This window comes from Anomaloglossus baeobatrachus, chromosome 10 (assembly GCF_048569485.1).
Source record: "Anomaloglossus baeobatrachus isolate aAnoBae1 chromosome 10, aAnoBae1.hap1, whole genome shotgun sequence".
Lineage (NCBI taxonomy): Eukaryota > Metazoa > Chordata > Amphibia > Anura > Aromobatidae > Anomaloglossus > Anomaloglossus baeobatrachus.
The window spans coordinates 78,863,409-78,891,398 of record NC_134362.1 but is presented as its reverse complement, the minus strand read 5'-3'; the positions used below and the strand labels follow the sequence as shown (position 1 = coordinate 78,891,398).

The window sequence follows — 27,990 nt, the reverse complement described above, 5'->3', positions numbered from 1 at the left end:
ATGCAAGTGGGTGTGGGACAAGACTGTTGAGGCCAGAACAGTGCTAGTAGGTTGTGAGCTGGATGGCAGATAATGCTTCCAGACTGTTTCCTAGCATTACCCTGTCTTCCACACAGTTCAGTCTCAGTAGCCATGAGTCTGGACAACATAGTCCTCACCCAGATTCTCCTTCCTCCCCCCATGAAGAGTCCCAGGACAAAAGTAATCACACACTGGGACACTCTGAGGAGTGCTTTACATTTAAATGTATTAATTCTGGCCGCTCGCCCTGCACGTTTCAAGAGGGACATGAGCAGATCATGTGCAGTGATGTCCAAATAATTGAGCAGCCATGGTCAGAAGAAGGAAAGGGTGGGGAATAGCAATTACTGTTTCAAGAGGTTGATGAGGATGAGACACAGTTGCCAACATGTCTTGTTGTTAAGTCAACAAATCTGAAGAAGGAACAGAATACAGAAGTGGAAGACAAGGTGGTGGATGACGAAATCATTAACCCAACCTGGGAAGGTGGCATAAAGAGCAAGGACTCCAGTGCAGAGGGGACAGGATCTGCAACACTGCTACAGGTAGGAAGAGGCAGTGGCGTGGCCAGAGGGAGTAGGCTACTGATCCCCATAGCATACACATGCAGTTACTTCCCAGGCCAAGGGTTTCCATATTCCATAGTCTGGCTGTTTTTGGTTTGGTTTTTTTTTAAAGATAATGCGGACATTAACCCCTTCACGACCGCGGGCAGTAAAATTACGTCCTATTTTAACGTGACTTAACGACCAGGGACGTAATTTTACTGCCTAAACTTCATTTGATTGCCGTGGCCATAGCAACGGCTTTCAAATGATGTCCCCTGCTGTTTCTTATAGCAGGGGACCTTTGCTTGACCCCAGGGGGGGCGGCATCGCCACCCCCTATCGACGATCGATGTGATTGGCTGTTCAAATCTGAAACGCCAACCACATCGATCGCACTAATTTCGGCAAAAATAATGCCCGAATTAGTGCGATCCTGTGAGATCCAGCTATGAGATGCCGCAGCTGCAGCAGCATATCATAGGTGGACCTCAAACATGTCGCCCCCAGCCCCTGCAGCACTGATTGGAGCGATCGTGCTATGACGCGCAATCGCTCCAATCAGTGTGCAGTGGGGCGGTCTGATCTGCCGGTGGCCGCCCTCCCCAGGCCTGTGCTGGCCTGCGAGCCCTCCCCCAGCATGTCTGCAGCGTGGAGTGGCTGGTACTTTTGGTACCACGCCACCGCTGCTGCTGCCGCCGCCTCTGATGTCACTGCCGCTGCAGCTCTAATGGTAAGTATTCCGCTCCCTGCGCGCTCCCGTGAAGGCCCCTGCGCGCTCCCGTGAAGGCCCCTGCCCGTGCCCCCCCCGATCTGCCCCCCTACGCCCCGATCTGCCCCCCGGCATCCCGATCTGCTACCACCGCTGCTGCTGAGGTCACCGCTGCTGCTGCAAAGTGAGTACTGTGCTCACTTTGCAGCCCGTGCGCGCTCCCGTGGTGCCCCTGCGCGCTGCCGTGATAGCCCCTGCCGTGCCCCCCCCGCGATCTGCTCCCCCCAACCCCCCCCCCCCCGACATCCCGATCCGCTCCCCCCGCGATCTGACTGCCTCCCCCATTATTTCTATTCTGCTTCTGCAGCTCCCTCTCCGGTCTCCCCCTCTGCTCTCCCCCCTCCCCCTCTGCTCTCAACCCCCCCTCTGCTCTCACCCCCCCCCCCTCTCCCCCTCTGCTCTCCCCCGACGTCCTCTTACCTGTCTTCACCGGCCTGATCACATCTACGTCCATCGCTGGGTCCTTCCTGGGCATTCTGCTGATCTGCCTGCTGCTCCTGTAAAGCTGTCCATCTCTCTGCCATCTGTTCCTCTGCAGCTCTTCTGGTCAGTGATCCTCCTGCTAGTCCTCTGGGTACTGTGAGTATAACTTTTTTTTTTTTTCCGTATCCCCTGTCCATTTTTACACCTCATCCGTCCGTGCGTCCCGCCAAGCGCTGATCAGGAATGCAGATAACGGATCGGCATCCATGGTCAATTTTTGGCGTGACTTTTTTTTCCGTATTCACGACGCTTTTTGTATCGCATCCGTCCGTGCGTCCCGCCGAGCGCTGATCAGGGATGCAGATAACGGATCGGCATCCCTGCTCAATTTTTGGCGTGACTTTTTTCCGTATTCACGACGCTTTTTGTATCGCATCCGTCCGTGCGTCCCGCCGAGCGCTGATCAGGGATGCACATAACGGATCGGCATCCATGGTCAGTTTTTGGCGTGACTTTTTTCCGTATTCACGACGCTTTTTGTATCGCATCCGTCCGTGCGTCCCGCCAAGCGCTGATCAGGGATGCACATAATGTATCTGCATCCATGGTCAATTTTTGGCGTGACTTTTTTTTTACGTATCCCCGACGCTTTTTTTTATCGCATCCGACCGTGCGTCCTGCAGCGGCCGATCAGTGCACTGCGTCTGTGCGTTTGAAAAGTCAAATGGCGCTCCTTCTCTTCTGAGCCCCGCCATGCGCTCAAACAATTACTTTCCTCCACATATGAGGTATCGTCGTACTCAGGAGAAATTGCACAATACGTTTTATGGTGCATTTTTTCCTGTTACCCTTGTGAAAAAAAAAGCTACCTAGTTGAAGCAACCGTTTTGTTGTAAAAAAAAAAATTTTTCTTTTCACGGCTCAACGCTATAAACATCTGTGAAGCCCCCAGGTGTTAAAAGTGCTCACCAAACATCTAGAACAATTATTTGAGGGCTCTAGTTTCCAAAATGGGGTCACTTGTGGGGGAGCTCCACTGTTTAGGCACCATAGGGGGTCTCCAAACGTGACATGGCGTCCGCTAATGATTCCAACCAATTTTGCTGTCAAATGGCGCTCCTTCTCTTCTGAGCCCCGCCATGCGCCCAAACAATTACTTTCCACCACATATGAGGTATCTACATACTCAGGAGAAAATGCACAATACATTTTATGGTGCATTTTTTCCTGATGGCCTTGTGAAAAAAAAAGCTACCTAGTTGAAGCAACCGTTTTGTGGTAAAAAAAAATTTTTTTCTTTTCACGGCTCAACGCTATAAACTTCTGTGAAGCCCCCAGGTGTTAAAAGTGCTCACCAAACATCTAGAACAATTATTTGAGGGCTCTAGTTTCCAAAATGGGGTCACTTGTGGGGGAGCTCCATTGTTTAGGCACCTCAGGGGGTCTTCAAACCCGACATGGCGTCCGCTAACAGGTGCAGCTAATTTTGCACTCAAAAATTCAAATGGCGCTCCTTGCCTTCCGAGCACTGCTGTGTGTCCAAACATTTGATTTCCACCACATATGAGGTATCTGCGTACTCAGGAGAAAATGCACAATACATTTTATGGTGCATTTTTTCCTGTTACCCTTGTGAAAAAAAAAAGCTACCTAGTTGAAGCAACCGTTTTGTGGTAAAAAATTTTTTTCTTCTTTTCACGGCTCAACGCTATAAAAACTTTTGTGAAGCCCCCAGGGGTTCAAAGTGCTCACCAAACATCTAGAACAATTATTTGAGGCCTCTAGTTTCCAAAATGGGGTCACTTGTGGGGGAGCTCCATTGTTTAGGCACCTCAGGGGGTCTTCAAACCCGACATGGCGTCCGCTAATGAGTGCAGCTAATTTTGCGTTCAAAAATTCAAATGGCGCTCCTTGCCTTCCGACCTCTACCGTGCGCCCAAACAATTGATTTTTTACCCCATATGGGGTATCAGCGTACTCAGGAGAACATGCACAATAAATTGTATTGTGTACTTTCTCTTTTCTCCCTTGTAAAAATGAAAATTTTATGGCTAAAGTAACATTTTTGTGTTAAAAAGTAAAATTTTCATTTTTTCCTTCCACATTGCTTTGGTTCCTGTGAAGCACCTAAAGGGTTAATAAACTTATTGGATGTGGTTTTGAGCAGTGTGAGGGGTGTAGTTTTTAGAATGGGGTCACTTTTGGGTATTTTCTGTCACCTCGGCCTCTCAAAGTCACCTCAAATGTAATGTGGTCCCTAAAAAAATTATTTTGTAAATTTTGTTGGAAAAATGAGAATTTGCTGATGAACTTTGACCCCTTCTAACTTCCTAACGGAAAAAAAATGTGTTTCGAAAATTGCGCTGATGTAAAGTAGACAAGTGGGAAATGTTATTTAGTAACTATTTTGTGTGACATATCTCTCAGATTTATGGGCATAAATTTTCAAAGTTTGAAATTTGCGAAATTTTCAAAATTTTCGCCAAATTTCCTAAATTTTCACAAATAAACGCAAAACATATCGGCCTAAATTTACCACTGACATGAAGTACAATATGTCACGAAAAAACAATCTCAGAATCGCCAGGATCCGTTGAAGCGTTCCAGAGTTATAACCTGTCAAAGTGACACTGGTCAGAATTGCAAAAAATGGCCCGGTCATTAGGGTGTTTTAGTGGCCGGGGGTGAAGGGGTTAAAATAAATGATCATTCGCAACCTGTGCCATACCAAGATTGAATGGCCTGACCACTACCAGCATGCTCAGGCACGTGTCATCAAAGCACCCAACTAGCTGGTCTGAATGCATTGGCCCACAATTAGTGTCCGCGGTTGACACCACCGCCTCTTCCACTGTGCTACGTTCTTGCCAATCCCCTTGTCCAGGATGCAGGCGAGGATCTCTCCCGCCTGTCACTTGTGGTTGCGTATTGGTAGCCACCATCAGCAATCAAGTCCATTAACTTGTCCCAGCGCAGCGTTCAGCTATCCCTAATTCCAGGCCTTGAAACTCAAGTGGAAATACGTAGCCACCCACCCACAGGCCTAAACACTAAAACACTTGCACTTAGTGAATAGTCCCACTCTTTTTAAATTAGTCAAAAAATTTTTTTATTATGGAGGTCCTCATCTACATGTCTACCAGGGAGGTGTATTGCAATTCCTCCTTAAAAGGTTTGCTAGGCCTTGCACTTAGTGCATAGGCTTTACCACTGTAGAAGTACCACTCTTACAATTGTCAAAAACTTTATTCTCAGGCCCTCCTTAACATGTCTTCCAGGGTGTATTACAATCCCTCCTTTAAATAAACACGGTGAAAGATAGCCTGGCTATTAAGGCTATGTTGAAATGTTGCATTTTTTTTGCAGCTTTTTTTTTTTAATGAGTTTTATGGAAACTAAACGCTGACATTTACAGTACCAGCAAAAGCTAGGAGATTTCATAAATCTAATGCACAAGACTGGAAAGCTGCTGCATTTTTTTGAAAAAAGCATAATGTTAATTTTTTCAGCATTTGTGCTGCATTCTTTCAACAATGAAAAAACTCCACATGTCAACATAGCCTAAGGCAGAGGTTCCCAACTCCAGTCCTCAAGGCACACCAACAGTGCATGTTTTCAGGATTTCTTTAGCATTGCATGGGTGTTGGATTCAGCACCTTTGCAGGTGATTAAATTATCACCTGTGCAATACTAAGGAAATCCTGAAAACATGCACTGTTGGTGTGCCTTGAGGACTGGAGTTGGGAACCTCTGGCCTAAGGGACTGAGGACCTGTGGATTTTTCTCTTTTTTTAAAAAAAAGTTTCTTTATATTTATGTCATTATACAGGAAAGAAGGTTTCCTAAAATGTTCTCCTGTAAAATGCATGTTATCTTCGGCTTTGCGTGTTTTATTGTCAGTCTGTAAAAGTGGCGTAATAGTGGGAGTACGATGCATCCAGGAGTCTTCCCCATGCTCGTCCTCTTCCATTTGAGAGCTGCTTCCATCCATTTCAGCAATTTTACTGCCCCCAGCCCTCCTGGGGAAGGGTCTGCTGGAAAAATGCTAAACTTTCCCATTGATTTCAATTATTGCTGCTACTCGATTGAGCCAGTCTGAGCTGCTTGATTCGAGTAACATTTTAGTCAATAGTCCAGAAACTTGTTATGCCCGACACGTCTCATAGCAATGTGTACAATGGTATATATTCAGCAGCATACACATATGCGGTCTGCATAGTTTGTTCCAATAGGTTAGTGTAGATCAGTGATGGCCAGGCATGCTCGCCACTCGATTGAGCAGAGTTTAAAAATGCTCGAGTTTCCCATTGACTTCCATTATACTCTGTATGCTCACTCATCACAGATAGAAGACTTGGTGCCGGTGAGGTTCCACTCACACAGGATTGACCGGACTGCAGACAGTTGCATTCCTTTGTGAGCGGTGGGATATAGTAGGTCTTTATGGGTCTTCAACTCTGGATGTAAACAAGTTATTTTCAGTGACAACCACAAACAAACATATTGAAAAATGCCATAAAATGGAACAAAACCTGGATTAGAGCATGCCCAACCTATACTTCCATAAAACTCAATAGCGTCAGTATTTCTCCATGGGAAAGAAAACTGCAAGATTTGATATTTTTTTTTTTAATGTAAATGTGTTTTGATAGATTGGGATATGAAAAATTGCCATGAAAACCTGATTTAAACGTTATTTTTTTGATAAGGCATTCTCTGTAAGATAGTATGACCTTTCTGCAGCCGGCGCAATAAGTCATGCTTTATCTGTGATATGTTTATCATTTAAAGAGCTCTTGAAAAAGTTACATAATGTTCATCCTACAATGAATCACCGTTATTTACCAAACACTATAAAAGCCCTTTAACTACAGATGAAAACACAAAAAGCACTTAAAGCAAAATACACAGTGTAATGAATGGGAGTGGAGGAACCAAACATTTCTGGAGCCACATAGTAAGTGCTTTCATTAAGAGCGTGCCTTGTGTGCACTAGTCGCAGGCAGGTCCTCGGCAGCTTCTCCCCGCCCGCTGACATGACTGACAGGTCTCTGCCTGTGTATACGTGCCCACTAGCTGTGCAGCTCCATAACTGAGCTCATTCAGCTGCTGCCGACAAGGAATTCAGTGGGGGCGCGACACCCAGCACCCACCGATTTGAAATTGTTAATGTATTCTAATAACATGCCATCAATATGAAAGTCCTGGACTCCCCCTTTAAATTAAGTGCTATCAAATAAAAGCCCCTTTACACCTTTACACATCCTGACTGTTCAGGCTTGTAAACTCAAACATTCATTGTGGGAAGGTTCACACTGGCGAGCGTGAGGATTTTTTTAAGAAAGTTTACAAATCACTAACTGACGGAAGAGCGTTTTGCTCGTTAGGCCGGGGCCACACAGGGATTACTGTGATCCTCATATGACACTCGGCTCACGCTGGCAGCACAGCAGGAGCAGAGTGTCACTGCAACTGAGGTCCGATCCTGCGATCAGACCACAGCTGCGGGGGGGCGGACCCCGACACTGAGGAGGGGAGGAAGGGATTTATCTCCCTCTCTCCTCAGTAGCCGGCTATTGCCATTCTCGCCCTGCACTCGCAGTACACCGGTGTTCTGTGAGTGCAGAGCGATCTTTCTCTCGCCCCATAGACTTCAATGGGTGCAAGAGAAAAAAGGATCACATTACAGTCACAGCATGCTGCGATTATTTTCTCAGCCCTAATTGGACCGAGAAAACAATCACTCATAGGTGCTGACAGATACACTAATATTGATCCGAGTGGAACGCAATGTTTTATCGCACTCCACTCGCATGAAAATTTTCATGCCGTGTGTTTTAGGCCTTAGTCGGGTGATTGGCCCATTCATGATCATCATCTAATGAAATTGTACCTTTAAAAAGGGAACCCATCATCAGGTTTTTCCCTTATAAGCTGCGGCCAACACCAGTGATCTCTGATATAGAGCATTCCAGAATATTGTATATAAGATTCCAGGCCACTGTATAATGAATGTACTGGACACGATTCGGCGCCTCCTCCATTTTGAGCAATCGCCGTCCTCCTGCCCAGCCCTGTGTGCATGACGCGTCCTACATCATTCACAGAGAGGCCACCATTGCTCTCCTGCGCACTTTCATCTGCACGGCTGAGGGCAGCTCAAAGTACTGTAGTGCGCATGCGGGTGGTCTTTGACCTTTTCTTGCACCTGCACATTACAGTACTTTGCTCTACCCTCAGCCGGTTAGATCAAAGTGCGCAGGAGCAGGAATGCAATGGAGACCTCTCTGTGAATGACGCAGGACAACAGGGCAGGAGGATGGCGATTGCAAGACGAGAGGAGGAGCCGGACCGAGAACAGCAACACCCATCAGACCGGACTGTCCCCTAGGTGAGTATTATAAAGGGGATTCTTATGTCATACTGAGCAGCCTGGGCTCCTATATACACAGTATTCTGGAATACTGTATATAAGAGCTCACTGGTAGTGGCCACAGCTCATAAGGGAAAGACCTGGTGACCGATTCCCTTTAAAGGGATGGTCAACACAGAATAACTAACCACCAAGAGCAGGCATCGGTGCAACATTAGTGCAGCCAAACATTGAAATGCATCTTCCCATCTAGATACAGGTAAAATATATCTTTGTATCCTTCCCATCTAGTTATTTTCTCCCTATCTCCATACTTTTCTGTCTCAATAAAGACACTTGCCAAATAGCTTGGTTTGAAGTCATTCTGTGCTGACAGAGTCCCTTTAAATGAACCACCCTAGGCCTTTAGGGGTATTAACACAAATATTCTAGACCACCATAGATATTGGATATCAATATTAAAGGATTATTCCCATCTCTAAGATCCTATCCCAATATGTAGTAGGTGTAAGAATAATATCAAATAACTCCAATTAGATATGTAGTATAGTTCTCCTGATTAGCTATGTCACTTACCTCATGTGCAGGACATTGCAGTAGCTTAGGTATCCATGGTTACGACCACTAGCAACTAACTATCCCTATTTACATGGCCATAACCTTCAAAACCTAAGTTACCTTATGTGCAGGGTATTACAGTAACAGGCATTTAAGGTTATGGCTACGCATATAAGGACAGTTAGTTGCTAGTGGTCGGAACCATGGATACCTAAGGTCCTGCAATGCCCTGCACATGAGGTAAGTGACATGGCTAATCAGAAACACTTTACCACATTTATATATGGAGGTATGTGCTAATAATATTATTACACCTACTAGATATTGGGGTAGGATCTTGGAGATGGCAATAACCCTTTAACCTCTTCATCACCTGGAGAGCCAAAAATGTTTAGTGTTAACCATTAAGAGATCACAGCGCACCAGGAATTCCATTACTAACTTTAGACCGGAATTGAAAAATGTGACATGAAATGAATGTGGCATTGATGAAATTAGTACAATCAGGGGTAAAGAAGGAGTGAAGGCAAACCAGTCTTGGCCATGTGCACACTAGAAAAAAGGATTTTTCTCAAGAAATTTCTTGAGTCTGAAAGATTAGCGCACTTGCGTTCAAAAACGCACCAAAAACGCACCGAAAGACGCATGTGGTTTTAGTGTGTTTTTTATGTGTTTTTTTTCCGCAGGGTGGTCCCTGCATTATTTTACCATTATCTATGGCAAAAAAAAAAACGCAGGTACCTGCAGAAAAGAAGTGACATGCACATTTTTCTCAAGAAATTCTGCAGAAAGAATGTTCTTGAGAAATAAAACAGTGTGCGCACAGCTATTTTTGTTTTTCCATAGGTTTTGCTGGGGAATGTCTGCAGAAATGTTACAACCGTTTTCTCAAAAAATGTCTGCAGCAAAAACGCAAAAAAAAAAAAAAATGCAGGTAAAAACGCAGTGTGAACATGGCCTTTTGGATATAGACGCTGACCGTTTTCTCTTTTAAAAACAAAAAAAAACTGCATTTGCCACCATTTATTTCCGTTCCATGGGGTTTGTCCCGTTGTACATCTTTAGTAGTCCCCTACTTAATATTTTTAATTTTGGCCTACTCTAAGAGGCAGAGTTGCCTTTTGGACACCGGCACTGGCTGCATCTATTACCTCTGCAAATCAGGAATGTAAACCTGCGACTTTCAGGACTTCAGGCAGAATCGGGTTCATATTTGTTGTTTTAATAGAAGAAGTCACTAGGGTATGTTCACACATTAAGTATTTGGGGCAGAAACCTCTGCACCATTTCTGCATTTCTTGGAAGGAAAAATACAATGTAAAATACTTGCCTTTTCTTACAAGCATTTTTGGTGCAGATTTTTCCCCCTCATTAGTATGAAATTTGCAGCAAAAAAACTTGAAAGAATTGACATGCTGCAGATTTATATCTGCAAAGAAAAAATAAGACTATGTTCAGTTTTTTTAATTTTTTTCCAATGATTTTATGCAAATAAAAAGGTACTTTTTACAGTACCAGCAAAACCTATGGGATTCCAGAAATCTCATTGACACAGACACACGCTTTATTTTCCTGCCTGAAATGGAAAACTGCTGCGTTTTTGAATGAAAGCGCATGTCAATTCTTTGACCCTGTGCACATGCTGCGTTTTTTGCTGGGGGTTTTTTTGGTGCAGTTTGTGGCCCAAAACTGCATATCTGTCCTTGCCTAGCAAAGTCTATGAGAATTAAGAAAGGCTGTGAATGTGTTGCTTCTGTTTTCCTTGAAGTTTTGGGTGCAGAAAAAAAAGCAGCGTGAAATATTTGTGCGCGTTTTTGACCTGCGTTTTGCCATTGAATACAGAAAAAAATATGCATGGGCAAAAATGCACTAAAAAAGCCTGTTTTTTAATGCATTTTTCAGTCAATAGGTGCAGTTTTTAGGTGCAGAAATTTGCAGCAGCGTGCGCACATATACCCTTTCAGTGTTTGGGGTGCTTTTTTTCACCATTAAAAGCCATAGGATTGCAAAAACGCAACTGCAAGGGTTTTTCTGTAACTTTTGTGGCGAATGAAAAACTTTAAACATATACTGTAGAGAAATGACACCAAAAACATAGCAAACAAATGCAGCTTTTTTAATGCCAAGAAATCAGGTTGTGCTGCTGATAAAAAAAAAAAGAAAAAAAACCGGACTGTGTGAATATAGCCTTAGATAGGAAATTCTAGCAGCTTTACAAAGGACAAAGTTATACCCAGACTATAGATTTACTACCCATCTGCTTTAACTAAATTATATTCCAGAAGATCTAAAGTTGGGAAATACAACTTTAACCAAAAACTAGTCACAAAACTATTCAAAAAGTAATAAAAGTAGTAAAAGGAAATTCTACTCACACTGTAAAGTGATAAACAAAACACTTCCATCCTGTCGGCCGTTCCAAAAAGTTATAAACTTTGCCTTGTATGTTGGTTCTGGAAAGCAGAGGTCGTCTGGCACTGTAGATAGAAACTCTGGGGTCCAGGTTAATGGTCGGCCGCGGGGACTCTGTGGTAATCAACACGTCGCGTTTCAGTTCAAAAGTGGTGCTAGCGCGTTCCTGACCTTGCTGTCCATTGCTGTTTAACCCCCGAGGTAAAGCGATGTGTTCGTAATGCGTGTTCAGATTTTCATTCATCTCCAGAGGACTCGGTTTTTGGTGGAGATTTTTTCTAGAGGTTAAGACGCTGAAGTTCCAGTTGCTTGTCTGTGATTCAGGAGGAGATGACGAGGACATTGGAGAAGTTGTAAGAGTTGGAAAAAACCTCTTTACAACTGGGAAAGTTTATTGAGGAACATTTCATGAAACAATTCCAAGTTCTTCCGTTCCCCCGGTGGCTTTAATCTGGTTGGAAAGGAATAAGAGGCAAAATCTAGTTAGTAACACACACAAGTTTTGAGGTCCAGCCTACTCCTGTTCTCTCCTGATGACTCCTCTCGTGAGGGAGTGGTTTGGACATAATTCCTTCCTAACCACAGCTCTCCTAGATGTCTAGGGTTGTTGATTTTAAAGGTGTGATCCTAAATGCTGCGCTCTCTCAGGAAACATTACTTTCTTTTTACTTTCTTAGGGAACTATCCTCCGTCCTACTGAAGATATAACGTGTCCCTACTGTCCGCAGTCGCCTGGCGGGGAAGGAATGCCTTTCATTCCACTGAGACTATGATTATATACAGAGCTGGCTGCACTCTTCATCAAATACTGGAAATTGTCTCCTGTTGAGGGATTTAAGGAAAAAAAAACCCAAAAAAACACACACACACACACACACACACACACACACACACACACACACGTCACCATATGACGGCATAAGACAAGTTGTCCAATTAGTAAAAACAAAAATGTGTAGACTCCCAGTCTGTAAAACAACAAATATCAACACTACTCCACAAGTCTCTCACCCAATGATCGACAGAGTCCCCTGAAGCACTCACTACAGGTCTTTATTTACATGTAGACAGAACCTGGTCACCACAGCCCATTGGTGGCCACCTGCTATGTTACCGCCATCATAGCTCCCATCGCTGATTGGGGATGACCGTAAAAACGCGCACAATGGATGCGGCAAATCGATAGTCTGCAGCTGTCATGTGCCATCCACATGTAAACAAAAAACTGAGTGACAGAGCGCCTCATTACTGGGCAAAAGAGTAGATGAATAGTGATGATTAAGTTATTTTACGGTACTGGACGCCAATATTTTTTTTTTTAGCTGGATGGTCCCAATAAAGATTATATATGAATACAATAAGAAGAAAGGGAAAAAAAAAAAAAGAAAAAAGAAAAGAAAATTGTCAGTCATTTGGAATTTAAAATGTGAGCCCTAGTGGGGACAGAGACTGATATGAGTGATGAGAATCTGTCTGCAGCGCACGCCCCTGAACCCCTGTGTGCTGCACCAGCGCACGCCCCTGAACCCCTGTGTGCTGCACCAGCGCACGCCCCTGAACCCCTGTGTGCTGCACCAGCGCACGCCCCTGAACCCCTGTGTGCTGCACCAGCGCACGCCCCTGAACCCCTGTGTACTGCACCAGCGCACGCCCCTGAACCCCTGTGTGCTGCACCCCTTGTGTGCTGCACCACCGCGCGTGCGCGCCCCTGACCCGTGTGCTGCACCACCGCCGCGCCCCTGAACCCCTTGTGTGCTGCACCACCGCGCGCGCCCCTGAACCCCTTGTGTGCTGCACCACCGCGCGCGCCCCCTGAACCCCTTGTGTGCTGCACCACCGCGCGTGCCCCTGAACCCCTTGTGTGCTGCACCACCGCGCGTGCCCCTGAATCCCTTGTGTGCTGCACCACCGCGCGCGCCCCTGAACCCCTTGTGTGCTGCACCACCGCGCGCGCCCCTGAACCCCTTGTGTGCTGCACCACGCACGCGCCCCTGAACCCCTGTGTGCTGCACCACCGCACGCGCCCCTGAACCCCTGTGTGCTGCACCACTGCGCGCGCCCCTGAACCCCTTGTATGCTGCACCACCGCGCGCGCCCCTGAACCCCTGTGTGCTGTGGAATATATTGTGCTTTATAAATAAAACACTAAAAAGCTCGCTCATACGTGCATATAAATGAAAGGATTGAAATCCGATAAAGCCATTGCACATGGACCAATGTTATGCAATGACAGCGCAGATCTGCATTGTTTTTTTCTCAGCTGTATTCAGTATGACAAAAAAAAAAAACTCGCATATTGTGGTTTGACTCCAACCTTAACAAAAATAACTTGTTACCTTTCCCACAACTTACTAGCAACACACGGTGTTGCAGTCAACAGGGATCACTCCCAATTGGGATGGATGGGGGGGAATCTTATACTTCCAATTGTTATAACAGGCATTTGGAAAGAATGGTGTAAAGTGGACGGCCTCACATGGTCACTTAAAAGGCCCTTTTCCAAATTTTCTATTTTTATTATACCCTAACATGCACCTCCCAGGGTCATTACATCTGCGCGGACGCCTTACAGTAATGTAGCCAAGTGCTCGCTCTCCGTCCTGCTCGGATACTATTAGCTGATCTTTACATTTTGTGAGAATACAGACCTGCCACGGTCCACAAGAGATGGTTTTTCATGGCCCTCTTGTGGTCAAAAGGAAGTATAGTTTTCAAATAGGTAAAATATAAAAATCACACTGCAGGGATTGCACAGAACATTTTAGTACAGGTTTCGATTGTATAGGAGGGCGACCAATAATTGAAAAAGAAAAATCATTAACAATTATTAATGTTATTAGAGCAGAATAAAGGAATCTTCATGCACTATGCCAGCACGGCAGCCTCAGCCCCCATAACACCTAGGACGTCTTCAGGATGGGGACCCTTCCACAAAGCCCAGCACTTGTGCGTTGCAAGGTAATGTAAAACCATCATGGACCCAACAGCACTGCACATCTGCAACAATTTAACAGCAATCAAAATAGATAAATCTGCTCATCATATTCTACAAAATCCATCACTGAAAACCAGGAACCCACCCTAAATGCCTGGAGAAGACTCGCGTCATCCACAGCCGGCAGTTGGGAGCCCTGCATGCTGCAGAGATAACCGACAGCCGCCCGCCTGCAGCAGTTTTTTTGCAGCAGTTTTTTTGTATACCAGCCATTCCCAATCATCCAGCACATTTCCACTATCCACCATATTAATCCCCCAGTCACAAATGCACACCTATACAATAGACAGCCTGGTGCCTCCACACTTTGCCTTGACACAAGTGTACAATTGAAAATAAAACTATTTCAGAAGCATGGACAAACTTCAAGAACACAGTGGCCATGATAAAGAATGTCATGTCCAAGATGGGACTCAGTTTAGCCAGTTTGTAAAATCCCCGAAACGCGTAGGCACAAGCTGAAGCAAAGGCTTCCCTAGTACCAGTACACTGTGCTAAATATAAGACCAAAAAACGTGGATGCGGTTGTATGGGAATCATTCCAAACACTGCTGGCTGTGTTATACAGCCAGCTCCGTGTGTATTAAACCCTTTATATGCCGCGGTCAAACACTGACACTACTATAAAAAGGTAACCGGTCACGTTCTACCTTCAACTTTTGGACAGCACAGTATGGAGGACACACTGAGCAGAATGATATATAGGTTGATGGAAACAGATTCAGTATAATGCATGTTTTAGTCATTAAATCCTTGGTGTTTGTATTTATACAAGTCCAGTGAGCAGTTCTACTAGTTATTTTAAGATATCTGCAAGCACAGTGATAGAGGGAAGACTGTCAATCACTGATAGGACCGCCCACTGGACTCATACATATACAAATACCAAGGATTGCAATGAATAAAATACAAGCTTCACTGAAACCTTTCCCACAAGAATGTATATTCCAAGAGGTAGAGCAGAAAGCAGGTTTAAAATCCGCACCGAGCCACAGAGAATCCAGATGCTTGTTAGTGAATTCCTTTCTTTATTTTTTTACACAGGTCTACGCGTTTCGAGGACACATCCGTCCTCATCATCAGGACAATGTACAAAGACAGACTAGATAGTCTTTCTTTGTACATTGTCCTGATGATGAGGACGGATATGTCCTCGAAACGCATAGACCTGTGTAAAAAATAAATAAAGAAAGGAATTCACTAACAAGCATCTGGATTCTCTGTGGCTCGGCACGGATTTTAAACCTGCTTTCTGCTCTACCTCTTGGAATATATCTACACTGCGGGACCGCTGCCTTCCACATTTACTACGTGCCTTTATAGGGGTTGTGACTTGCACAAGCCCATCAGGTGAGTGTTCTAACCCAAACTTGCCCCCACGTGTCATACCGGGTAAGACCCTATTTTTGCGCCTTCTCTTTCCACAGTTACCCTCACAAGAATGTATATTAGTCTGATCAGCTCCTCCTGCTCTATAAATGCTGCATATCAGATACCACTTTCAGCATGACAGGTTCCCTTTAAATAAAAAAATATTCAGATTCAGAGGGGTCCATTTACTCATTTTTCACCCCCTCATCCCACCCAAGAAAAAAAACAAAAAAAAAAAAAACAACAACACACAACACTATTAACTAGCAGACATGGGATTAATCTGCAGGCTAATAGGGTTCTGAAGTGCTTGACGCATGCACCGAGAGCCCCACTGCAAGGAGTAATCTAACTTAGAATTGGAGTCGGCTGTCAGTCAGTGTGGAGAGCCTAATAAAGAGAAAAGAGGACCTGGCATCACCTTGCACAGGTGCTCAGGAGAATGAAAAGTACAAAAGGAGAAATAACTCCGGCACACTGTATATTTCCCTTAAAAGTATGAGTAGACACCAGTGGTTGAATATTAATCTTTTTTCTTTTATTAAAGTGAAAAAAGGGGTACAAAACAGGGGGTCCGCCAGATGACAACGTTTCGGCCTTGTGGCCTTCCTCAGGTCAGACACACTGAGATGAGAAGGAATCCCTACACAGTTATGGGAGGATTAAGGCACATGTACTATACCAATGAGTTAAAGTTGTCGTGGATACAGGATATATAGGTACTAGAAGGTGGCCCGATTCTAACGTATCGGGTAGTCTAGAATGTGTATGTAGGTTAGCAGATTAAATTATCAATCAGTAAATCTTGAATAGTGATGGTTCATTTTTTGCTCGTTGGTCTCCTGATGTGCAGCACGCATCGGCGTGTTTGACAGTGGGAGACCAACGATCTGAATGGGCAGGGAGCAGGGGCAAGCTAGTAACCATGTTACACTTCGGGTAACTAAGGAAAGCAGTTTCTATAGTTACCCGATGTGTACCATGATTACCAGCCTACGCCGGCTCCCGGCACACGTGTGCTGGGAGCCGGGGTAAGCTAGTGGTTTCACACATCCGGCTTTTCTCCACTTTGTCAGATCCGGCGCGCTGCCGTAGGCTGGTTTCAGACGTCCGTGTTTTAGGTACGTGTGACATCCGTTTTTAACACGGATGTCACACGTACCCATGTTATTCTATGATGTGCCTCACAAGTCGTGTTTGCACACGGACCATGTGACTTTTCATGACCCCGCACGCACACACGCAGGCATCTCCGGCAGCACAGATATCACACGGATCGCACACTGATGTGATCCGTGTGACATCAGTGTAAAACATACCGGAGAAAATATGGGTCTTTTTAATAAAAATATTTTCTATATTTAAACTCTCTCCAGCGATGCCATCTCCGCCTCTGCTGCCTCCCGCTTCTTATCACCGCTCATTATACTAACTGTATATTCAGTGCCCTGTGGAGCTGGAAGCAGGAACAGCGCTGGGGACCGCATCGCTGTGTGAGTATACAGCTGTGTGTGTGTGTGCGCGTGCATGTGCGTATGCGCTCGGTGTATCCATGTGTGTCTGCTATGTGTGTATACATGCTCAGTGTGTGTATACATGCATGTGTGGTGTGTGCTCAGTGTGTGTGCGCGTACATGCATGTGCGCTATGTGTGTATACATGCATGTGTGCTGTGTGTATACATGCATGTGCGCTGTGTGTGCTCAGTGTGTGTGTACATGCATGTGCGCTATGTGTGTATACATGCATGTGTGCTGTGTGTATACATGCATGTGCGCTGTGTGTGCTCAGTGTGTGTGTACATGCATGTGCGCTATGTGTGTATGCGCTCGGTGGATCCGTGTGTGTGTGTGTGTGTGTGTGTGTGTGTCTGCAATGTGCGTGTGTACATGCATGTGAGCTGTGTGTGTATGCGCTCGGTGTATCCATGTGTGTCTGCTGTGTGTGTGTGTGTGTGTGTGTGTGTGTGTGTGTTTGTTGGTAGGCGGTCAGGAGCGGGAGGCAGCAAAGCCGGAGAAAGCAGGTAAATATGAAAAATATTTTTATTTCACAGACCTGTGTTTTCTCCGGTACCTGTCACACGCATGCAAAACACGGATGTCACATGTATGACAACCACGCGTGTGACTGGTACCTGATTCAACACGGACGTCTGAAAGCAGCCTTACATTGTGTACAGTATAGTGGCCGCACCGCAAATTCCTGGTCACATGACAACACGTGATCGGAGCTTGTCGCGCGGCCACTGTAGTGTACACAGTGCACGGGAGCGCGCCGGATCCGACAAAGTGGAGAAAAGGTAACTAACTATTCAAAGTGACAATGCTGACATGTGCCGGGAGCCGGGGTAAGCTAGTAATCATGTTACACATCGGGTAACTAAGGAAAGCAGTTTCTATAGTTACCCGATGTGTACCATGATTACCAGCCTACGCCGGCTCCCGGCACACGTGTGCCGGGGTAAGCTAGTGGTTTCACACATCCGGCTTTTCTCCACTTTGTCTTGCCGGTGTGGGCTTCCGGGGGTGCAGCAGTCACCTGGGAGTCAGGGCTCCGTGTGGGTTCTGGAAATGCATGTGGGGGGCGGGGCCAGGGCGAGCATCCAATGCGTGAGGGGGTGGGGCCTTGCCGAGCGGCCAATGCGATGGTTGTCACTGTAACGACAATTTTGGAGCAAGACAGAATAAGGCAAATATATTATATATATATATATATATATATATATATATATATATATATATATATATATATATTATATATATATATATATATATATAAATTTATATTAGATACAACTCCTTGTTCATACGTGGTGGGGTCGTCCTATGATCCTCTGTTAGTGGGGAAACAGGCTCACATCATGCTAATGCTTCTATTGCGACGCTGGTAAATGTATGTATGGCGCACTGGACTAGCCAGGTCGTCACAGGTACTACAGCACACACCCCCACCCTGAGACAGGCACATCAGCCAGACACAAAATCCTTGTTGCCTCCCTCCAGGGGCTGATGTTCACCCCAGGTGGGGTGGAGCCAGGTGGTTGGCCCCACCCACTGAGGAGTTCACAGTAATGGAGGCAGAAAAGGAAGTCAGATCAGTCAGGGAAGGAGAGAAGTTAGAAGTTGAGGAGCAGACTGACCGTGTCCGGGTGTGTTGCCCGGGCACCAAGAGCAAGGTTGGCAGACGGTGGTGGCCGTCCGCAAGAGAGGCAGATCAACGCGGAACCGTAGGACCGGGGACGGGCGGTGGCCCGCCGGTACCGAACCGGGGAGCGAAGTGAAGCCACCACACTCAGGCAGGGCCTGCGGACCCCGACCAGGCTTGGAGTCGCCATTAGAGGTCAAATCTGTCAGTGACCGGAACCCCAGGGGTTTCCTAACAGCCAAGACCCGATTGAAGGCAACCGTCCAACCAACAGAAGGAAATACAGCTACCGCCACAGCTAGAGTTCCAAGGGCCAGAAGCCTGCGGGCAAAAGGGCTCCTCCGGCACATATATACGCTGGGGAGCGGGTTACCGGTGGGAATCCATCGGGACCGAACATACACAAAAGGTGCAGGGAAAGGCAGCCACAACTAACAGTCCAGGAGAAGCCACAGCAGCCGGCTGCGGGACCAGTCCATCCAGCAGTTTGGTTTACCAGAGACTTTGCGTACATTTGTGGCTGAGTGAGTACTACCGTGCCGTCCAGCACCGCGCTGCGCAGTCCAAGCGACCCTGCACCCATCCAACCCTGCCTCCCAGTCATCTCACCGGGACCACCAACCCCTACCCATGGAGGGGGAAAACAACATCCCAGCTGCTCCCTGCCATCGCTCCCGGGATCCCCGTCACCAGCAGAGGTGGTGCCCAACCTCACCACAACCCATGGGTGGCATCACGGACCAAGTCCCCAAACCAAACTACCCCCTTTCACTCACGGGCGAGGAGCGCCGCTCGAGGCCCCGGATCCGGCCCACCGCTCGAGCCACCGAGCAGCCGTCGCAGCAGCGCCGGACCAGAGCGTTAGCGAGCGCAGCGCAGCGGCGTCCTTCCCCGCCCGCGACATATGTTTATTAGAAAGACAGCTCACAGAGTTGTCAGTATCTATAATATCATATGTCACAATAGGTGGATGATGGAACAATGTCACATCCAGGTCTAGCTATGAAATCAATTGCCACACCACACAGGACGCGCTGCTCACACACTCCACTAGAGGCCAGGCCTGGAATTCACCCAGGATTTTGCACCTAAGCTTTGAGGAATCCCCCTAACCTGGCTTCCATATACAATTGATTCTAGTGCATCAGGTAGCCTAGAAAGTGTATGTAGGTTAGCAGATTGAATAATAAGGTAATGAATGGACTGGATGGGTTAGGTGTAATTTAGTATTCTTATAATTGTTTATTGGTTTTAAAATCACAAACAACAGAAGGAACAGTTTTAATAGAGGAGTCTAATGTTTAATGATGTCCATGGCTTGTAATGAAAGAAGGTCATGAACAGTGTAAACCTAAGTAAAAATATGCTGATGCTGTGATATGGCCCAATGCTGGTATGTGCCCCCATCATGGTCCATCCTGACATGTGCCCTTATCCTGCGGGGTAATGAGTGCGGCGGGCGGAGTGCGGGGTGGGTGGAGCCGAACAGGGCCATGGCGCTGAGGACGTCAGTGCCGGGGACAGGTGTCAATCTTGGGTGTGTGTGTGTGTGTGTGTGTGTGTATGTATGTGTGTATATATAGTGTATACATGTGGAGGGTGGTGTGCAGGGGAGGGGGGGTGGGGGGACACGGTGGGGCCAAGCGGGGTAATGTGTGTGGGGGGGGGGCGGAGCTGAGCAGGGCCATGGTGCTGAGGACGTCAGTGCCGGGGACAGGTGTCAATCTTGGGTGTGTGTGTGTGTGTGTGTGTGTGTGTGTGTGTGTGTGTGTGTGTGTGTGTATGTATGTGTGTATATATAGTGTATACATGTGGAGGGTGGTGTGCAGGGGAGGGGGGGTGGGGGGATACGGTGGGGCCAAGCGGGGTAATGTGTGTGGGGGGGGGGGGCGGAGCTGAGCAGGGCCATGGTGCTGAGGACGTCAGTGCTGGGGAGTGCATGGCTGGGAACAGGTGACTGTGTGCGTGTGTGTATTCAGTGTATACATGCGGAGAGTGGAGCCGAGTGGGGTAATGTGTGCTGGGGGGGGCAGAGGCGAGCGGTGGGTACGTGTCGGCTGGGTTGTCGGTGTGGGCTCCTGGGGGTGCAGCACTCACTGGGGAGTTGGGGCTCTGTGTAGGTGCGGGGAAAGGTGTCGGGCGTCGTCCTGTCGGCCCGTAGTTCGGGCTGTTCAGTTAGCTGAGCGGTTGTCACTGTAATGATGTCATTTTGGAGCAAGAAACAGACAGAATAATATAAATATACATACATACATGCACATATATATATACATACATACATACATACACACACTAATATATATATATATATATATATATATATATATATATATATATATATATATATATATATATATATATATATATATATATATATATATATTTATTTATTTATTTACACACACACACACACACACACACTATATTGTGTGGAATTAATACAACTTTTTTTTTTTTTTTTTTTTTTTAAAGCAGGAAGACCAAGAGCTCATATGACTTCTGATGGAAAAATAAAAGTTATGATGATTTGGAAGGAGGGGAGGAAAAAAGAAATATGCTGAGCCTTAGAATTGTCCTTCGAGGGAAGGGAAGCCCATCCCTTTCTGCATAGGTCACAGGGGTAGATTAATATACATTTGTCTGATCATTCTAGAGAGACTCCATTTTGGTAGTCAATTTTGACAGATATCAGCCTTCCTCCGTGCCAGCTTTATAAGAACGAGTCTAACATGTCATGCAGAACCTGTGTTGGGACGCTACTGTTCAGAGCAGCCCGCATCTCTGCTTCTTGGACCAGATACTGGGATTGCTGTAAATCTGACTTTTCCGGTTCGACTGCTACCGTACATGCTGGAGACAACTGCTCACTTATTTTTGCATTTACATTCTACTTACAAAGCAACATATGGATTTCATAAAGGAGGTTGCTTGCAAGTATAGGTTTATTAAAAGGGTTCTCTTGTTGGGGCTAATTCCTACGGGTGGCTTTTCTATGTGGATTAAAGGGGTTGCCCAGGATATAATATATAAAAGAATTCCTTGGCTTTACAAAAATGTTTGCATCCTGGACAATTAAATATATTTAGAATATTTTGCTGCTGGTATCTTTGTAAATCAAGGTTTTCAGTGGCTGTAATACAAGTTCGACAGGCCGTTGGGCAAGATTTCGATCTGGACCCACCCCTCCCATCAGATGTATTGGTCAGATGTATGGTCCCTTGTAGCATTTTAAAGTCCTCTAAAAGGACAAATTGTTGCCCCCTCTCCCACATTATGTACTAAAGTCCCCCATCCGGGTCCCCTCCAAGTTTATATGTCTTTATTGGCCGGCAGCATGTATTGTTATGCAGGGACCCAATGGATCTCCGTGCCGCAATACACTTCAGCTGAATGTGCGTCCTTGGGCATGCATCCAGCTGAAGTACGCGCTAGTGTCAGATGACACCAGCATAGGCCCGGTCGCAATCTCTGCAACCACAGTTTGTTTTTTTAATAATATTTTGACTTGACCTGAATCAGCTCCTAATGACTACAGTATTTTGTTACACCAGTATAAACTGCTACGTCACCCTCTCTAGAACTCTAGAATGAATTATGGACAATAAGCAGCAGATGAAATTACTCATTTTGCCCTGCAGAGAAAAAAGGAGCGAACAAGAGGACGCTGTCAGGAAACAGTCATGCTCCAAACAAGGACATCTATGTACAAGATGCATATGTAAGGAGGTGGACTGTTTCTGTCGCATTCCTTCCCCTGAAGACACCAATCACGTCACTGTATTGTTTTGTAGTGCAATGTGAATATGTGATATTTGCCTGTGTACTATAAACTGATGTAACGTAAGGTATAGTAAGTATAGGTGGTAAATTATTATATCTCTATCTCTCTATATCTATCTATCTCTATCTCTCTATATCTATCTCTATCTATATCTATATCTATATCTGAATGTGTGTATGTGTGTGTGTATGTATGTCTGGGATTGGCATCTGCACTGTCGCAGCTACAGCCACAAAATTTTGCACACTCACACTTCTGGACCCAGAGAGCGTCATAGGCTATGTTTTTGAGGGGAAATTTTAACCCAGCTCTTTACAGTTATTCACCAAAAAACCTGCCTCCATTAAAGCGAATGGAGCTGGGAGCCACAGTGCAGCCAGAACTTCAGAAGAATGCGCAGCCACGCCCTTATATGGAATGTTGGCATGTCACAATGCAGCCAGGGAAAGAGACAGACACAGGGAAAGTGACAGACAGGGAAAGTGACAGATATATACAGAGGGGGAAAAGACAGAGAAACAGAGATAGTTACTATCCCGGGCAGCGCCGGGTGCTATGTTGTGAGGCGAAATTTTAACTCCGCGCATTCCAATTTACAATCAATTTTGCCCCCATCTACATAATGGGGAAAAAGTAAAATGAAAAATGTTGGGGGCAAATTGACAGCTGCCAGATGTGAACAAGGGGGACTTAAAGAATGAGAGCGACGGCTCCAAAGAGTATATACCGTACAGTTGCTAAGGTAGGGCCCCAACATGGGATACTCACCACACTCGGGGATATGAACACACACAAAATGTGCCACACACTACCACCTGTCTATTATGTGTATGTGTGAGCTAATATATACTGTCAGGGGAAGGGCTTTCTGTTGCCTAGAGATTTATCAGGCTGCCAAAAGCAACCAATCACAGCTTAGCTTCTATTTTGCTACAGTTCATTAATCTGACACAGACAGGTAAAGAGACAGACAGGGAAACAGACAGACAGGGAAAGAGAGGAAAAGAGACAGACTATAAAGCTGAATGCGTCTGTCTGTGATTGGCATCTGCACAGTCGTAGCTACAGCCACAAAATTTTGCAAACTCACACTTCTGGACCCCAAGAGCGTCATAGGCTATGTTTTGAGGGGAAATTTTAACCCCGCGCTTTACAGCTATTCACCAAAAAACCTGCCTCCATTAAAGCGAATAGAGAGGGAAAGAGACAGATAGACAGACAGGGAAAGAGATTGCGACAGATTGATAAAAAGACAGTCCGAGACAGACAGGGAAAGAGACAGACAAAGAGATAGAGAGAGAGACAGATATATACAGAGGAGGAGACAAACATAATTACATTTCTATCTATTTGTTTTGTGGTTTTTGTGTGCAGAATACATTTTTGTTAATACATTCTATTTTGTTAACAGCAGATATATAATATAATATAATATATATTTTGCATAGCACTTGTATACGAAGTTACCAGACTATGGGGTAAGAGATGGTTTGGGTGTTAAAGTGACTTTACAGGTTAGGGAGTTAATGAAGACCTCGTGAACTATACATATAGACGGATAGTCAGTCGGTCGTGATGGTCACAAACAGTGGGTGACTTGTGACAGAAACGAGGAAAAACGAGACTGGAGTCGAGATTGTGTCTTGGTCAGCACTCAATCACACTAAGCAAGAATAATGTTGAGGATAGAGACCTACCCTCGAACAGAGTGGCCCCAGACAATTGGAAATGGAGGACGGGACTCTAGTGGCCCGGCCCCTAACAGTCAAGCTAACTTGTTAATACTAACATGACATGTGAAGAAAGTCAGCTTCCCCAGGCAGAATCTCCCCAAACGTCCAAGAGCGCAAGGCTCTTCTCCGGCACTACTGGCTACCCCTCAGTCACTCCTCTAGGAGGAGAAAAAGACATGCATACAGAGGTGTCTTAGGAGCGCAAGGCTCTGCTCTAGACATGGTAGCAGAATCTCTGGCACCATCCTCTACTAGGAGACTGGATGTAAAGCTTCTGGAAGGGAAAATGAGCCTCTCGAGTTGGACAGTAGTTTTTGGCTAAGTTGTGCGTTAACTAACAGTACCAGCAAGATCAGAAACAACCCAGTGGGAACTGAGAATGTGTCTGAATATGCCTTGTACAATTGAAACATGTGTCCGCTATCTGGTGTAAGTTGTTGCTGAAGATAAAGCGTTGAGTAAAGTACCATTGCTTAAAATGAAATAGTGGTCTCCTTGTGAGCATGGGTCATCATCCAGTCCTGAGAAGCCAATGTCGGAGGAAACATGCAACTCACATTTGTTCACAGCCCACACAACAAGTCCACACACCCAGCCAGGACCAGCTCTTTCATATAGCGTGCCAAAGCATTTGGATTCAACCCCCTGCCCAGAACTACTGCCCCGTGCCACTCTACACACATTAAAAAGGTTAACCCTGTGGACAGTTTGGCTTACTGGCTAAATTTCAGGGATGGGCCCCTTTTCTGCCCACGCCCATTGAATATGCGTTTGGTCTTAGTACAGGACATCCAATTGCTCGCAGAAGAAAAGTCTCAGAGGCACTGCTTTCCACTGAGATTTCATGAAGATTGGGCGGCATCCAACTGTTCCAGAAGGTCTCCTCTTTTTCTAGGAGTCTCCCAGATGCAAAGTTGTTTGATAAATATGCCATTTGGGTATGTTGTAAACAAAATGGATGGGACAGGACACCCATCCCCGAGACCTGGCATAGGTGACATCCCCCTTAATTGCACAGCCATGATATATATTAAAGGCGTTTATGTCTACATCTCCAAAGTAGACTTATAGGTTTCCATGGTAAGAGACAACAGGAAGAAAAACAGTAGTCTGATCTTGTATTCACATTCCCTTTTAGCTCTTCATTATTATGCTTTGCTTATATACAGTGGGGAAAAAAGTATTTAGTCAGTCACCAATTGTGCAAGTTCTTCAAGTTAAAAAGATGAGAGAGGCCTGTAATTGACATCATAGGTGACCACAACTATGAGAGACAAAATGAGAAAACAAATCCAGAAAAGTCACTTTGTCGTATTTGAAAAGATTAGTTTTGCAAATTTTGGTGGAAAATACCGTATTTTTCGGACCATAAGACGCACTTTTTTTCCCCCAAATGTTGGGGGAAAGTGGGGGGTGCGTCTTATGGTCTGAATGTGGCTGTGGGGAATGTGGGTGCTGCGGTGGAGCGGGTCATCGGGGGCACGAGCAGGCTGTAGCAGCCTGCCGTGACCACGTGGACCCGCTCATTTAATATGCACGCCCATCCCCCGCCCATCATCCCTCAGCGCTGAAGCCGGCGCTGACAGGTGGGCGGGATGATGGGCGGGGGATAAACAGCCGGCTCGCATGATCACCCCTGGCAACTACGGCCTGAAGTGATCATGTGCGGCTGTATTCACTGCACCCCGTGCATCATGATCAGCACGGGGAGCAGTGAATCAGTGTACAGTACTCACCGTTCCCCTGCAGCATCGCTCGTCCTCCCGTCTGTGTCAGCGGCAGCGCCGCTGATTGGAGCCATCCCCATTACCCTGCTGGATCGCGATCATCTCCTGTGTTTGTGCCGTCGGCTGAGTGGAGACTAGCGGCACGCACAGCGATGACGTCATCGCTGTGCGCACGTGTCCACACGCAGCCGCCGGGACACTGGCACAGACACCGGAGATGATCGCGATCCAGCAGGGTAATGGGGACGGCTCCAATCAGCGGCGCTGCTGCTGACACAGACGGGAGGATGAGCGATGCTGCAGGGAGTGAGGTAAAGTGAGGTGAGTATGAACGTTTATTTTTTTTTATGTGCCACAGGATGCGGCCATACACCAGGATGGGGGCATATTATGAGCCGGATGGGGGCATATTATGAGCCAGATGGGGGCATATTATGAGCCGGATGGGGGCATATTATGAGCCAGATGGGGGCATATTATGAGCCAGATGGGGGCATATTATGAGCCAGATGGGGGCATATTATGAGCCAGATGGGGGCATATTATGAGCCGGATGGGGGCATATTATGAGCCGGATGGGGGCATATTATGAGCCGGATGGGGGCATATTATGAGCCGGATGGGGGCATATTATGAGCCGGATGGGGGCATATTATGAGCCGGATGGGGGCATATTATGAGCCAGATGGGGGCATATTATGAGCAGGATGGGGGCATATTATGAGCCGGATGGGGGCATATTATGAGCCGGATGGGGGCATATTATGAGCCGGATGGGGGCATATTATGAGCCGGATGGGGGCATATTATGAGCCGGATGGGGGCATATTATGAGCCGGATGGGGGCATATTATGAGCCGGATGGGGGCATATTATGAGCCGGATGGGGGCATATTATGAGCCGGATGGGGGCATATTATGAGCCGGATGGGGGCATATTATGAGCCGGATGGGGGCATATTATGAGCCGGATGGGGGCATATTATGAGCCGGATGGGGGCATATTATGAGCCGGATGGGGGCATATTATGAGCCGGATGGGGGCATATTATGAGCCGGATGGGGGCATATTATGAGCCGGATGGGGGCATATTATGAGCCGGATGGGGGCATATTATGAGCCGGATGGGGGCATATTATGAGCCGGATGGGGGCATATTATGAGCCGGATGGGGGCATATTATGAGCCGGATGGGGGCATATTATGAGCCGGATGGGGGCATATTATGAGCCGGATGGGGGCATATTATGAGCCGGATGGGGGCATATGCCATGATGGGTTATATAGCAGGATGCGGCCACATGCCAGTATATAGCAGGATGCGGCCATATGGCAGGATTACGGTATATAGCAGGATGACGGACATATACTGTATATACCAGGCAGGGAGGATCATTACCAGGATGCGGCACCTTAGTAGAGAATTTGGGGACATTACCCCCATAACAGTGTCAGCAGCAGATCCTTGCCCCATGACAGCGTGTCATGACCACATTTTTTGCTTAAAATTTTATTTTCCTATTTTCCTCCTCTAAAACCAGGGTGCGTCTTATAGTCCGGTGCGTCTTATAGTCCGAAAAATACGGTAAGTATGGGATTCTGGGATTTATGAGTCCTCTTATGAGTGGAGGACAGAGAAGCCTCCTAAAGTTACAGGTCTGAGAGAGCTAGAAATCTTGCATGTTTTTAAATGACTGAATACTTGTTTTCCACCATAATTTGCAAATATAAATGTTGCCAAATCAGACAGTGATTTTCTGGATTTCTTTTCTCATTTTGTCTCTCATTGTTGTGGTCTACTTATGATGTCAATTACAGGCCTCTCATCTTAAGTGGAAGAAGTTGCACAATTGGTGGCCGACTAAACATATTCCTCAGCGCTTTACAGACCTTATCACACTCTCTATTGGTGCTCACAATAAAGAATTCCCCATCAGTTTGCTTTTGGACTTGCTAGTCTGCCAAATGTTTGTAGGGGCAGATGGAAGATCATATGACTGAAGGGTCAAACTACACAGGGTTTGTTCATGGTCTACTACCATTGATACACATGGGCCTGCACAGAATCAGTGACACAATGCATTAGGCCATTTTCAAATCAAGACCACTTGCAAATTTAATTTCACATGTATTT

General features: G+C 46.1%; 1 protein-coding gene across 3 annotated transcripts in view; it reads right to left on the bottom strand.

Annotated features, from left to right (window-relative positions):
• Positions 1 to 27,990, bottom strand: part of KCNQ1 (potassium voltage-gated channel subfamily Q member 1) — a 267,942-nt gene that overhangs the window by 212,757 nt on the left and 27,195 nt on the right. Inside the window, exons 1-2 of one of the 3 annotated variants that reach the window (XM_075325460.1) lie at positions 23,164 to 23,185; positions 11,068 to 11,555 (exon numbers count right to left, since the gene is read on the bottom strand). In XM_075325460.1, the coding sequence (XP_075181575.1) occupies positions 11,068 to 11,447 (380 nt within the window). In that variant the 5' untranslated portion in view covers positions 11,448 to 11,555; positions 23,164 to 23,185. Of the gene's footprint in view, positions 1 to 11,067; positions 11,556 to 14,184; positions 14,234 to 23,163; positions 23,186 to 27,990 lie in introns of those variants that run through there. The other 2 variants (XM_075325458.1, XM_075325459.1) reach the window with 2 other exon arrangements.